At 32.0% G+C, this 15,501-nt stretch overlaps 1 protein-coding gene across 1 annotated transcript; it reads right to left on the reverse strand.

Annotated features, from left to right (window-relative positions):
- Window positions 1–10,032: 10,032 nt before the first annotated feature.
- LOC131000540 (ABC transporter G family member 3) lies at window positions 10,033–15,501 on the reverse strand. Its single transcript, XM_057926513.1, has 12 exons — window positions 15,051–15,501; window positions 13,918–14,595; window positions 13,730–13,809; window positions 13,193–13,479; window positions 12,868–13,039; window positions 12,490–12,603; window positions 12,163–12,291; window positions 11,649–11,840; window positions 11,236–11,322; window positions 10,852–11,124; window positions 10,659–10,766; window positions 10,033–10,390 (listed from the first exon to the last, which is right to left on the reverse strand). Exons 2-12 carry the CDS (start codon window positions 14,390–14,392, stop codon window positions 10,133–10,135), a joined length of 2,175 nt encoding a protein of 724 aa, XP_057782496.1. The 5' UTR covers window positions 14,393–14,595; window positions 15,051–15,501; the 3' UTR covers window positions 10,033–10,132.

Raw genomic sequence — 15,501 nt, forward strand, 5'->3', positions numbered from 1 at the left:
TACTTGATATTTATATATATTTATATATCATTAAAATAAAACCCGTTGAGTTGTCGGTATGCTTCATTACTCATACGTAAAGATTTTTTGGTCACTAACTCGTGTCTAAGTTGTCACAAATTATGGTTATTGGTTTCTTGAATTTGATTATGAATAATGACATCATTAATCATCAAAATTGAAGTTTGGAGCGATTTAGTTGGAGTAGCTCAGTTGGTGACTGAGAGATCATAGCTACTCAAATTTCACAAAAACACATTCTAGGTCAAGAATGTTAACGTGAAAAAATGTTTAGTTTGCCATTAATCGTTAATCATTAATCAATGGCAATAATAATCATGTGTAAATCCTTGATTTTAATTAGTTTCGTACAAAAGAAGAATTGGTTTATGACATGAACGCAAAGTCATCTATTTAATTTCAAAAAGGATGCTTTACCTTCACATGCAGGATTTTTAATATATATATATATACATGTGATTCTAATATTAATATTAAAAAACGAGAGAAAAATTAATATATGAGAAAAGAATATAGTATTACATTAATCGTAGTTGTGGAAGGATGGGAGACCATAGCACATGATTAAAGTTTGATAAATCCATGAAAGGTCACTATTGAACAGTCAATTCGGGCAGGCCTTATATCCAACACAAATACTATTGAAGTTGGCATCAAATAAAAGTGTCGAGTTTTAGTTGGAAGAACTTTCATCAATTTCTTTTGTGGTCAAGAATTCAAGAACCCCATGTTACATATTCTCAACTTAAATTAACTCATGTTTTTGGCTGCCTAATTATATGATATGATTAGATCATACTCCTATCCTATATATGAACCCACGTAATTACTGGCTTCTTCTTTCTTAATTAACTAACTAATTAGTTAGTTAGTTAGGTAACATAAAATGGTAACTAAACGTTTTCTATAAACTTACAAATTTTTTGAGGTCGAGTTGGGGAGGTTCCGAAGTGCTAATTTGAGATTACAGTTTTATACAAAAGTGTTTTTTGGGGTGGAATAGTAAAAAATTTGAGCCTGCCTGACTCAACTTCTTTGACAGCTCTAGCTGTCATTAGAATTCTAAAATTGATTAATTTGTATATTAACGACATCATGAAATTGACATATACTTCATTCCTCCCGTTAATAGCGAATCATTTTTTTTTTCGTTTATTCCATTAATAATAACTTATTTCAACAAAAAAAAAAAACAACTTAATTTCTCTTAAAAAAAATAGTTCCACCAATTTTTATCACTTTTAAACTTTAATCACTCTTCTTCTTAATAATCGTGCCCTACAGTAACAACTAACCAGCAGTGCTTAATGGGATAAATGGGGTAGGTTATATAACGCATTTATGTATAGTGATAGTGATATGTATCTTTAATTAGTTTCTATACATATTAACAGAAATTAGAAAGTACAGATTGATTATTTCTTATTCTATAACGAATAACATTATGATATCGACATGCAATGTGACTATAGAGTGTATTTATTACAACTAAAAAATGTGTATTGTTTATAAATTTGGTATACCCCTATAATATTCTACATTATTTTAATATCTAAAGATATTTTAGTAAATTAATTCACACACACACACACACACACATATATATATATATATATATATATATATAAGCTCCATCTATTTTGATATAAATTATAATTTCGACTGATATATATACATATATAGGGGCGCGCTCCAGTGAGACCCCCTATTTTTCGTGAGACACTAAGTACAATGAATAAGACGTATATACTGATGAACAAGGGCCACAAGCCAGTATATACTGATGAATAACGAAATTTAAAAAATTGGTAATGAATAAGACATATAAACTGATGAACAAGACAGTATATACCGATGAACAATGCAGTATATACTGATAAATACGAAATTTATAACATTTTGTTCCCTCCAGGATTCAAACCCTAAGAAAAAAAATTCTCCCTCTAGATACAATATTAGTCATAGGATTGATGAAATAAATGCACGAGATCGTGCCTCGAGTCTCACAAAAAATAGGGGGTCTCATTGGAGCGCTCCCATATATATATATATATATATATATATATATATATATAGGGTTAGGTTAAAATAAAAACCACCCTTAAGATAAGAATGTAGAACTAATCTACACCCTTAATCAATTACTATTAATGGCTACGATGAATTGTGTAAATACGTGATTAAATATTAAACAAATCATTAATTAAATGTAAAGGGTAAAAAATGATCAAATTAATGATAGTGGCGTGAATCTAGGCGCATTTAAAAGAGAATGTGTCTTCAACATTAAATTACATCCACTCCATTACCGACTGTTTCACTTCCCTTCTTCAAAACATACATGGCTTTCTTCACCAGGAAAAAATGAAATGAACAAAGTCTACTTCGAAAAATAAAAAATTGGAAAAGATTTATCTGATTTGATGTTCGATTTCCTCGTGTGTGCAAGTGAATATAGTTCTTTGTGTTGGTATATTCTTGATAATTTATTTTTTTTGGATTTACAACAATACACGACTTTTTCAAAGTGCATATATTAAAAGATAAAATGCAATTCAAAGTTCGCCGGGGGGAGGGGAATTAAAAGATTAGTGCAAATTAAAATATATAAGAGTGCATGTATTAAAAGATAAAATGCAGTTCAATTTTTTCAAAGATAGGAGTGCATATACTTGGGAAAAAAGTAGTTTCATGCGGATTAAAATCTATAGAAGTTCATGTACGAAAAATATAAAATGTGGTTCCATTTTTTTAATGATAAGAGTGCATGTACACGGAAAAAAAAAATTAAGTGCAAATTAAAATGTATAGTGCATATACAAAAAGATAAAATGCAATTCAATTGTCTTTCAAATATAAACGTGCATGAACGAAAAATAGTTTGGTGCAAGCTAAAATTTATAAAAGTGCATTTACGAATAAATAAAATGTGGTTTAAATTTTTTTTTTTTGTATAATATAGAATGGGTGCTACTTACATCAAAAACTAAAAAAGAAAATAAAAGAAAGAAATAAAAAATTGCAAATTAGGATAATAAAATTAACTATAGTGCAAATTAAAATTTATAAAAGTGCATTTATAAAAGGATAAAATGCGATTCATTTATATATATAAAAAAAGGTGCTATTATGACATAATAATAATTACGTCAAAAACCACCAAAGAAAATGAAAATAGAAGGTGAAGAAATTAAAAAATTGCAAGTTATGATGATGCAATCAATGAAGAATAATAAAAAATAAGCTTGTAATAATTGCATAATACATGGGTGAAATCTACGGCCAATTACGATTAGATCATAGTAAGATTAATTAATTATATTTGATCCCCTTAATATTAGGAGCCAACCGTTTAAAGTAAAATACAATTACAAATTTAACCTTTTTTAAATTGCTGCGAAAATATTAGTCTTATAGTTAATTATTTAATCTTATCCGTTAATCTCAATAAATCAAGGGTCAAGATTGGTTCTAAGTTTGTATGTTAACAAAGGTTTTTATTTGAACTCTTCCCTATATAGGTATATATACATATATATATATATATATATATATATATATATATATAGGGGAAGGCTAAAATAAGAACGCTTATTAAAATATAAATTAAGAACCATTTTCGGCTCTTAGATCATCAAGATCTACGGTTGATTCATCACCTTGTTGGATATATTCATGGTCATGAGTTCGAATCCCAAAGGTAGCAAAAAATTATTTTTTCGATATTCATACCTTTATACAGTTTATTCATGCGAGTTATACATAAAATTCATGCATTTTTGCTGGTTCGTAATTCTTAAAATAACGGTGGTTTATTGAATAACCGCACCCTATATATATATATATATATATATATATATATATATATATATATATATATATATGGCATTTATCAAATTTTGATATATACATATACTCCGTACGTAATCATTTATAAGTGATCGAGCTCCTCGCACAATCTTAATAAGATTCACTTCTTTAATATGATTGCTACTTAGTACTTATTAGTATTACATTATATAAGCACAATATGTAGAATGCACAAAATAATCTAAGCTAGAATGTTTTAAAGAAAATAAAAATTACGAGAAAAGTACATGTTTACTTCTGTCACTATATACTATATATCAATGGTGACTACTAATCATGCATGTTCTATCAATTCAGTTTTGCAATCACACCTGCGTGGCTTTGTTATTCTTATTCAGTTCTATTACGATTTTACGAACTATGTATAATGTTTTTCAGTGGTATTGATCAATGTTATGTGAAAAATTATAATATTAATTAATATGCATGATGCACATAAATAATATGAAAATAAGAGATACTATATAATACAACTGAATTGCATACCTTAATCTATACTAATATAAAAGGTGCATTATTTATAAAATATAAATTACTTTTTATATCTGTATTATATATTTGATTTTTTTAAGGGTAGTTTTATAGAATAATTCAATGGATCATGTACAACACACACTCTCAATCAATAAAGTAAAAAATACATAGAACTCGTGTCAAATTGTCTGCCAATTAAGTTCATATATAATGATATTTTTGTAATTTCACAGGAGTAATAGTTCAGGATATGGGTTCCGAATAAGTATCAACTCTTCCAACAATCTAGTACAAAAATATAAATAATCAATCAACGTACTGTTGTGTACAAATGATAAATAGAAGTAACATATATTTGATAGCAACCATATTTATATAATTATATTGCATATCTTATTCCGGTGGTCTTAATACATAACATGTGAACATTTAAGGTGCCAATAACTACACGTAGCGTGTATCTAATCTAGAAACATGAAATGTAATATGATTGTGCGCGTGTGTTGGTTAAGCGACAAGAAATTAATGTTTAAGGCCAAAGGTCTTGAGTTCGAGTCCTTCAAAATAAAATAAAAATAACTATAAATCTCGTATGCTAAAAAAAAAAGAATCTCGTAAGATTTCAACTAATTAATAATAGGCTACCGTGGTATAAATTCCGGTGGATGTTCTATCAGCTGATTTCGACGTGGTTATTTCAAGAAAAGCTTTCATATAATTAGAATTTTGAGACATTTTTTTTTACAATTTTTTTAATGAAAAATACATATCTTAACTAATTTTTAAAAACAAATTAAGCAACCTATTTAAATAAGACGGACGCATCATGCATCTGGATGCACAGAAGTGTGCAAGTTGCAACGTTAGTAGATCGAATATAATGAATTAACATTTCGTCAAAAAAAAAACAAAAACAAAAGTTCTAATTCGGCCAATTTAATCACGATTAGGGCTTAAATCCTAACTAGTATGCCCGCTCGTGCGATGCACGATCAATGTTGAAATTGAACGATATTTTTAATAAATAAATACATATATTACATATAATTTAAATATAAATAAATGCAAACATAAATCTCAAAAAAAAAAAATCGAAGTTATGAACAACATAATCTCAATAAACACATGAATCTGAAAACATTTGAATTTTCAATTTTTGAACTACCAATTAATTATTTATAATTGATAAAAATGAACAAATATAAGTTTAATCTTTTTAGTTGCCTCAAATTTTTATAATAGAAAAAAATATAAATAAAAAATATCAAAAATAATTTCTAACAAAAAAATAAAATAAATAAAAATAGAAAAATGAATGAAATAGAAAAAAAAATGAAGAACCATAGCATTTAAAGAAATAAGATAGGAGAGAGAGGAGGATGGATGAGAGAGAAGAGAGAAAAAAATAATTTTGTGACTTTAAATGATACTTATAACTTATTTATTTTAAATTTATTTTATATAATTTTTACATCAAATTAAAGATCTTGTCATCATCTTGAATATTTTTTTTATGAATCAAAGTTTATGATTTTTAAAAGAGAATCAAAATAAAAAAAGAAAAGTGAGGAGAGAGAAATTTTGGTGGGAAAAAGTAGCCGTTATACTGCTATTTTATATATTATATAGATTCACTCATTCAAGCAGACTATCAAATGTAAAATACACTAAAAATATTTATCGAAGATTTAAAAAAAAAAAATAGAGAATCTGGAAGATACACAACTGAAGAAGAAAAATGAAGTGTAAATTCTTAGGTGGACATTTTATCAATGGATGGCTAGTATTTGATATCTTGTAGTCAGTAAAAATAGAAAATAGTGGAAAATGAAGATCCAAAGTTTTCTATTTTTAAATTTGATTATAAATAGAAAGTCTGAATTTATCTATTTATATGGGTCCAATTCCAAAGTAGCCAAACTAATCACAATAAGTTTTCTGTCTGCGACAAATTTTGCCAAATCCGTCAAATAATAGTGAATCAATGGTCCCCTAACAATGCCTCTGCACATGATATCGTTTAATTTGCTTTATTCATCTGTGTGCGTGTGAGAGAGACTTATTATTCGTGTTACAATCAAAATTCATCATCCATCAACTATAAAAATTATAAGTGTGACTTTTGAGAAAGGTAAAAATTATAATGACACATGCTTATTATTCAAATCACACAATATCACCAAATTTGAAAATCTACAAATTAAACAATGCAAATTCATAATTAAAAACAAATAATATTATGTCGATGATACCGCATCGAGATTCGTTGGGTGGGCTCGAGCCGCGCTCCAGAGAGACCCCGCCCCAACGGCGCACCGCAAGCTCAAGAGGTGGCGCGCAACTTCATGTCGGGCTCAAGAGAAAATGAATTGAATTGTAGTGTAAAAATTGGGCATTAAGAAAATAGGGTTATGAGTTATATTTAAATTACGTAGGAATTATTTATTGGGCACTCTGTATTGGAATAATGCGACCGTTGGCCTCTCTGAGGATTATTCTCCTGAAGTTCATTTTTCTGGGTTTATCGTCTTTCACTTTTAGTTGTTGTAATTTTAATTTTATTTTTTAATTATTGTACTCTCTCCATTCCATCAAGTACGATTTCATATTTTTAGGCAGAATTATTACGAAAGAGAGTGATTAAAAGATAAAAATGATAGGAGTCTACAATTTTTTGTAGGATGAATGATTCTTTTTACCCATTCTCAAAGACAAAATAAAAACTACCACTATATATAAAAGAAAATTATAAAATTTATCCATTTTGAATTTGAAAGGACAAAGCTAGCTACCCTTACTTAATTCATAAAAAATGCTGAAATCGCGAACTTTGCTTGACTAATGCATGTCGAGCATCAGTGGTAAATATACTAATGCTCGACATGCATTAGTCGAGCATGTCGAGCATTGTGTACGTGTAATAAATGTATTAATGCTCGACATGCTCGACATGCTCGACTTCTGCGAGTCGAGCAATAGTGATAAATACTCCAATGCTCGACATGCTCAACCATTGTGAGTCGAGCAATAGTGATAAATACTCCAATGCTCGACATGCTCAACCATTGTGAGTCGAGCAATCGAGCATTTGTAGTCGAGCACTCTTAGAAAATATACTAATGCTCGACATTTATCGTTTACAAGTCGAGCATCAGTGCAAAATGCACTAATGCTCGACATAAGGGCAAAAATGTCCTAAATAGGTATATTTATATGTTTTATAAAAGGTGGGTATTTTTATGTTTTATCTTTCAGAATGGGTATATATCATTTTGCCCCTTTTTTGTAAGAGAAAATAATTTTATTTTTTAGAATAAATCACGATTAATGGCACAGACAAAAAAGAAAAATGGGCCATTATTAATAGGACCAAGAAAGTGTTTTTTTTTAATTAATGTAATGGTGAAATTTAAATTTAATGAAATTTTTTGTTTTAAAATTTAATATTTATTTTAATTTAAAATATACTCTCCCCGTCCCATAAAAACATGCATAATATGGGACAATACGAATCTTAAGAAATTCTGTAAAATGTAGTGTGAATAAAGAAAAGGTCCCATATTAATTGTGATGTTTAGTGGGAGAATTATTATTATAAATGGAGTATGTATATTTTTATGGAATGCACGAAAAAAAGAAACTATGCATATTTTTATGGGATGGATGAAGTATTTATTATAGAAAAAATGGAAATAAAATCTGTAGACACTCTATTACTCTCTTCATCCCATGGAATTTGAGCAGTATTCTTTTTCAGATTATTCCGTAAAGTTTGAGCGTCTTTCTTATATGAATTTTTTTTTATCACACTTAACACACAAAATATTAATTTTTTAAAATTCGTGCTGAAAAGAAATTGCTCAAGTATTGCGGGACGAAGAAAGTATAAGGAAAGGCTCTTAAATAGGACCACTTTTGGATAAAGGGGCGAAGGGGAGTCTCTGATGGCACGCAGGTGTGGCCTCCCAAGAGCCTCATGATGCACTTTACACATGAGGTGGAAAGAGGAAAAAGTGGATGCATTCAATAATAAAGAGTGTCAACTCGTTGTCACCAATCCAAATGACATGCAAAATTTAGGCATTATGTAAGATTTGTTGGAAGATATTGTTTTCATAAAATCCTAGGTAAAGAGATAATAATATAAAATGGTCTACTTTGCACAGTAGAATAGGGTACTGTCCCTTATATTTGTCTGTGGATAGCAAACTTGCATTCATGGGATGGATGTAAGATAAACAACGAGACCATGTAATACTCAAATATTGTATTTAATTCATATCATTTGTAATTTTCATATTGTTTTTCAAATATTTTCACACGCGACATCAACTCGCACAAGACCATGTAATACTCAAATATTGTATTTAATTCATATAATTTGTAATTTTCATATCATTTTTCAAATATTTTCACACGTGACATCAACTCGCACAAGTTTTTATGCACATTTGAATATCCATGGGAATTCTCATTTTATTTTAGTTCCATGTCCATTGTTTGCAACTTGTACGTAGACTTCAATAATAAAATGTCTCGTTATATAAAATTTGGTGGTCCAAAGATCACTCATTTCGTCAAAGAAGTCTTAAATTATCAATTAAGTGGTATAAAATTCACAATTTGACGATAATCAATTTGAGAAGAGTTATTTCTTGATCACCAAGTTTTGTGTAGCAAAATCTTTCATAGAAAATGTTGAAAGTTTGAAATTTTTAGGAGAAAATGAAAATTCGAGACATTTTATTAAAAAGCACTAAAAGTTCGGGACATTTATAGAAAACGCTGAAAGTTCAGATTTTTTTTTGAAGAAAACGACAGTTCGGGATATTTATAGAAAATAGGGATAATTGCGTGAAAATACACAAACTTTGCCAAAAATCCATATTTGACGCGAAGTTAGGATTTTACATTTTAATACACTAATTTTCGTTGTTGTCCAAATTTGACACGACTTAATTCTTAAAAATTCAAAAAACAGCTCTTTTTTGTAAATAATTATACAAAGACCCACTTATGTTAATATTTGGGATATTTAAACCAAAACAAGATATTTCCTTATAATGTTTTCTTTTAATCTTTGATCCGCGCTTAAAATGGTTTAAAAGAAAACATCATAAGGAAATATCTTGTTTTGGTTTAAATGTTCCAAATTATAACATAAGTGGGTCTTTGTATAATTATTTATAAAAAGGGGTTGTTTTTTGAATTTTTAAGAATTAAGTCGTGTCAAATTTGGACAACAACAAAAGTTGATGTATTAAAATGTAAAATCCTAACTTCGCGTCAAATATGGATTTTTGGCAAAGTTTATGTATTTAGGTGCAATTTTCCCTAGAAAATACTAAAAGTTCGAGAAATAAAACGGACCACTTATTCAAAGATAAAATTCATCATCAAATAGGACACTTGTTCGGTGCTTTAGCAACTTACAAATCATGCATGAATGGATGATTATAATGGGATTTTCGTTATAGATTTAACTCAAGTATTACCAACAGAATTACAGGAACACTTTCTATATTAGAGAAAAGGAAGGTAAATGAAAATATTGAATCGACTCATTATTTTTCAATAAAAATGAAGCTTCTGATTATTCCCATTTCACAAAAATTTTAGTCCATGAATAACATGTGCACATCCCAAAACATAAGCGAAATATAGAGATTGAGTTGGAATCTTGGCATGATTTGTATATTCAGAAAAAAAAAAAAGATTCAATCTTACCTGGTGAAGAAAGGTAACAAAAGGTGATTACATTTGCGTTTTATCTGGGATTGTTGGTGTTATTACTACAACACGAAACGCAATGAGAAAACAAGGCCTTTCTAACACGAAACTGCAGCAAAACGAAAACAAGAAGACGATAACCAAGCGCCATGAGAAACAGTATGAGCAAATTCTCCCACTTGGAGCTGCTGTCAACCGATACATCGTATACATTTTGGAGGGCTTGATAACCTGATAACGACCTTACCTGCCCCACCGCGAACGACGTCCCACTGTACTCGTTCTCCAAGAGCCCCTGCACCACAACACACAAGCTATCACAATGAAGGATAAAACTCATTTCCAACAGCTATTTGGTTAATGAGGCACACTCCGCCTATTAAATCCTAATTATGATTAATAAACCATACTTAGGGACCTGATTGGATTTAATTAGAGCAGATCCATGGTGCATCCGGATATACACAAGTTTTTGCCTTCATTGTCTCATGGGATGCAATAGTGTGTTTTGGATCGTTCACTAGCATTATATGAGTTACGTTGTTTAGTAAGTAGTAGCTTACCTGGATAGAGTAAGTGTGGAAAGCGATGTATGATGTAGGATACATCCATACTACCCGTGGCAAAGCACTTCGAATCCTAAAGAGTCCGGCTGAAAGCATCATCACCATCTGAAAGATGAATATTGATGTTAGCTAGACGGAAGGAGAAGTTCTAGTTAGATGAGCTCAATTCGTGCAGTGGGATGTTACTTACATGTATATTAATTAATATTATGATGCTCCAGAAAGTGTTTTGGCAAATAGAAGCCACGAGTAGCACCAGTCCCTCGTTAACTAAAAGGCACGTGAAGAAGTTGAGGGCAAAGTACACCAACAAGCTGAAATCGTCCCTCAGCCCGACTAGGAAATAGAAGACCAAACTCGATGAGATGGAGAGGAGAAACAAGAACGGGATACTCGAGAGTAATTGTCCGATGAGAAAGACCAATGTCCCAGAGTGCCGGTTTGCCTCTTCACAGATGAATATCTGCGTGATGCAATGAAGGTGGTGTTTACTTTGAGTGATAGCTTTGATAGATAAAAATATGTTGCCCGATTAGGGTTGTACATCGTCTTGGGAATGTACTACTTTGATTACCTTGATGTCTTTGAGCTGTGCGGGGACACCAGCTATGCTCAGAAGCGATGTAAATGATACGAATAAAAATATAGCTCCAACTCTTGTCTGCAACCAGAAAGAAGCACCAACGTGAGTAACAAAATAGTAAATTTGCCATCCGATATTCACAAGGGGTGATACGAAATCGTTAAAATGAGGCAGAAGAGATGAAGATTTTATTAGTAAGGAAAAAGAATGTTGTCAGGGATGCAAAGTGGAGATCTAGGATGCATTCATGATGTGAGCAGAGCTACAATCAAGATCTTCAGCAAATGAAGAAAAGTGAAATTACCATCACTTTGTAAAAATTGACAACCAGTTGCATATCATATCACAACCATTGCAATTAGGATTGAACAACTTGAACCATACGCTGGAATAGTACAACTTACCCCGACTGAAGATAACGAGTGCCCCAAACCAGAGAATACTGTACCAATACATAGTGCCAGAAACATGTATATAATTAAACGAAGCCAATAGTATTTCCACTCCCTCGACATAATCAACAAAGATCTCCAAGTCAATATTGCAATTTTGATGGCACAGCTTGCCCTACCTTTGCTTCTGAGAAGCGGACCTTCCTGTAGAAGTAGCGAAGCACAAATTTAGGAGCCACATTAATATTTGCTCTGTGAGATCAAGATGAAAACCGACTGTCTCAAGAATTACATGTAAACTTTGTCTAAATAACACTATAAATTTGCTTGCATAGCCTGCCCACCTACAAACCATACTATTGTTAATCGGCTTTATTTGTAGAAGCAGTGACACATAGGAGAAAATGTTAATTCTACATGTGTATTAGTCAGTTTGTGCGTGTATATATATCAATTATGTTAAATGCTCGAGTCTAATGTGATAGTCGTTATAAAGCAAGAATGATTGTGTTAATAATGACTCCACCTTGTCAGTGAGCTTCAAAATCATAGTCTCAACAGCAGCAGCATCTGCAGATGATTTATATGTTGCTTCAAGAGTGCGTATCGCCACAGCAGTGTCCATATTAACTGATGAAAGCTCCCCATGGTCATCCTGTTATAATAACGGACTTCATTATAAACACCACATAGAGCATGCCTGTCTGAATGGCTTTCATAAATGATTGTTAACAACTAAAGGCATAAAGACACCAATGTCAGCCTTGATTATCTGATAATACAATTTCATGACAGAGTTTATCCAGATATAAGATCATTTCATTCGTGCAGTGAAAATCACAAGGAAGAATACCTGCCAGTTTTTGCACATGGCAATAATCCTATCAAAATCTGTATTTATAGCTCTCAGAAAGTGATCGGAAGGACTTTGCATGATAGGGCAAGGAAATCCAGCATTTGAGAAATGCTACAGAAACAAGAAAAGGAGTAATTATTTCATAATCCGATGCTAAAATTGAACGTGTACAAAATAAAAGAAAGAAACTGATATTGCTAAAAGGAAGCCGTGAAAATCTTAACTTTACTAAATCTCACTGACCAGTGGGCAGAATACTGATCACTTTTATAGTAACATCCTTGTTCGTGTGCAAGGTATGCAGTTCTACTTTATTTGGAATAAGTACATACACCGTAATAATTTCTATTACACTTATATATTCAGATTTATTACCTGCAAACAAGCAAGTGTTTCCCCGAAGAACAATGTGTTTCCATTAGAAAGAAGACAAATTCTATCGAAAAGGCCAAACACTTCTGTACTGCTCTGGTAAATGGTGAATATTAGAGTGCATCCTGTGCTGGCAAGCTTCTTCAGGGTAACCATCATTAAAAGTGCTGATACGCTGGACACGGAAATGAATCTATTAGTGGTTGAAAGCAGAGCAGGCATTTTTTATAGTCGAACATAAACAGAGATGTTGCAGATGGCTCGTTATAACACACGTCATAAATGCACAGATAGTACACTAGCATCGGGAATTAAAACTGAAAAGAACCTGTCGAGATGATAAAGAGGCTCATCAATGAATAAGATATGCGGTCTCATGACAAGCTCCCGGGCAATTGTTACTCGTCTTCTCTCCCCACTGCGAAGACCCTTCATATAACAGTGCCCACCTATGAGCTTATTTGCATAATCCCCCAATGACATGGCATGGATGGCATCCTCCACTGCACTCCTCTTCTTATAAATGAAGCCCGGAAGCTGAAGCAGTGCTGAGTAGTAAAGGTACTCGCGCACAGTCAACGACCCAATAAGCGTGCTTTCTCTTTCAACAAATCCCTAATGAAAAGCAACAAAATTCAAAATCAACTTTCAAAATACATGAAGGTAAAACAGGACCAATGGGGCATGCATAATGGTTGCATTTTGACAATTACTTTGACTTTCCCAGTGATCTCTTTCAATATTCACTTATATTCTTATTTGTTTCCAGTCAATAAGATGATCTTGAACATTAATTACTCTATATAAGTTGAAAAAGGTCCCAAGAAACCATATCAAGAGAAATTATGGTTTGAACAGAACTTACATATGCTCCATATGGCAAGTGCGATTTTACACCATTAATAAATACCTCGCCATAAGTTCTAGCTGAATCAGGCAGTCTCCCTGAATTACAGGAAAAAGAGGAAAATCACATTTATTCATTAACACAACTAGTTGGTATGATCCTTTGCAGTAAGGATAAATAAGTGAAATGGCATCAAACACACAAACCTGCAAGAGCTCTTAAGAGCGTTGATTTGCCCGATTTGGCAGGACCCATGATCACTGTCATTGTTCCTGGGAACGCATATCCATTTGAACTCTTTACGACCTTGTCAGAGTACTTTCTTTTACCCTTTATAGTGACTGTCAAATCCTTCCACGCAATCGAGGCTCCTGCAGTCTTTCGTGCAACATTAGCACCCTCGGGCAAAGGTGGTGATGCAAGTGAGCCACTATTGATCTTTGAGAGGGAAGGGGAGACAGGAGTAGTAGCAGTATTAATTGAGTCGGCTCCTCCTTCCTCCACCTTCACTTCAATATCTGTATCTTCCCAGTCGGGCGAGTCCTCAAATGAAATCGGTTGTCTAAATGCACCCGGTTTTCTTAAGTAGAAGAAATTGCTTGAAGGCACTCTACTTGCTGGGCTACTAGCTGAAGACGATGAGGACCTATAGTGATCCGATTGAGACTGTATTTCTTCCATCTATCCAAATCCTAATGTGTTATTAAAGTTCCTCGTTTGTCATATACAAGCCAAACAAACTTAAGACATTGCCATTAAACTTTCAAGAATCAATCCATCCAAGAAACTAAACTTGAGCCTTTCATCCCAACCTCGAGTAACACTAGTTAAGCTGAATCTGCCTCAGCATGCAATCAGGGCCAACAATTGCATAAGATGAAACACTGTTTCAAGCAGCCATTTATATATCATTAAAAAATTCAAAACATGAGAGCTATGACATGACAAGCATTACATATCATATAGAGTTCGATTGAAGGATTTCATGCTCTTTCTGCTTGCCACAAAGTCGAGCTGAAAATTCCCATACCTTTGGACAATTTTTTAGTGCTGTAAGTACAAAAATTCAGGAGCTTCTCCTAAACTTCTTAGCAGAATAATTCTCGTATCAATTGAAATATTGCAGAAATACTGGCACAATATTCATTTCCATGTATAATCCTCATAAAGCTCATACCTTTTTCAAATGAAATTAACTAAGTTATTACCTTTACCGGAAATCATAACTTGGCACCCAATAACAAAATGGCACTCAAACAAATCACAAACACACAAATTAAGATGCAAGAAAAAAGATTAAACCCACAAAAATAATTAAGCAACAGCATTTCTGGAATACCTCAAACGCTCTTTAGGAGAAGAAACCCTGCAATTGCAGCAAATATGTGTAGAGAGAGGGAGAGACAGAGATTAAGAAATGAAGTAGAGCGAGAGAATACACAAGGGTTGGATCTGAGTTCTGGGTTTTTGCATATGAGTGAGAACTCCAGTGAGGAAATTATAATGGAGCCAAAAAAAGAGAGAAAAAAAAGACGAGCAAAAAGAGACAAGAAGCAGAGAGAAAAAGTGACGCACACACTTAATCTTCTGATGGGTAATTTAGCTGCTACTTTAAAATGGATTTGAAAATTTGAAACATCTCCATTAAAAAATAAAATTAAAGATTGAAATACTAATGTTTGGCCCCTCTTTTATTCCGGGCATCATGCCTTTTGTTCGCTTCCACTTATGTTTTTGTTTTGTTTCAGTCCTAAAGTTTTTGGAGAGATTGATGTAACACCATTAAAGTT

This window comes from Salvia miltiorrhiza, chromosome 8 (assembly GCF_028751815.1).
Source record: "Salvia miltiorrhiza cultivar Shanhuang (shh) chromosome 8, IMPLAD_Smil_shh, whole genome shotgun sequence".
In the NCBI taxonomy this organism is placed as follows: Eukaryota; Viridiplantae; Streptophyta; class Magnoliopsida; order Lamiales; family Lamiaceae; genus Salvia; species Salvia miltiorrhiza.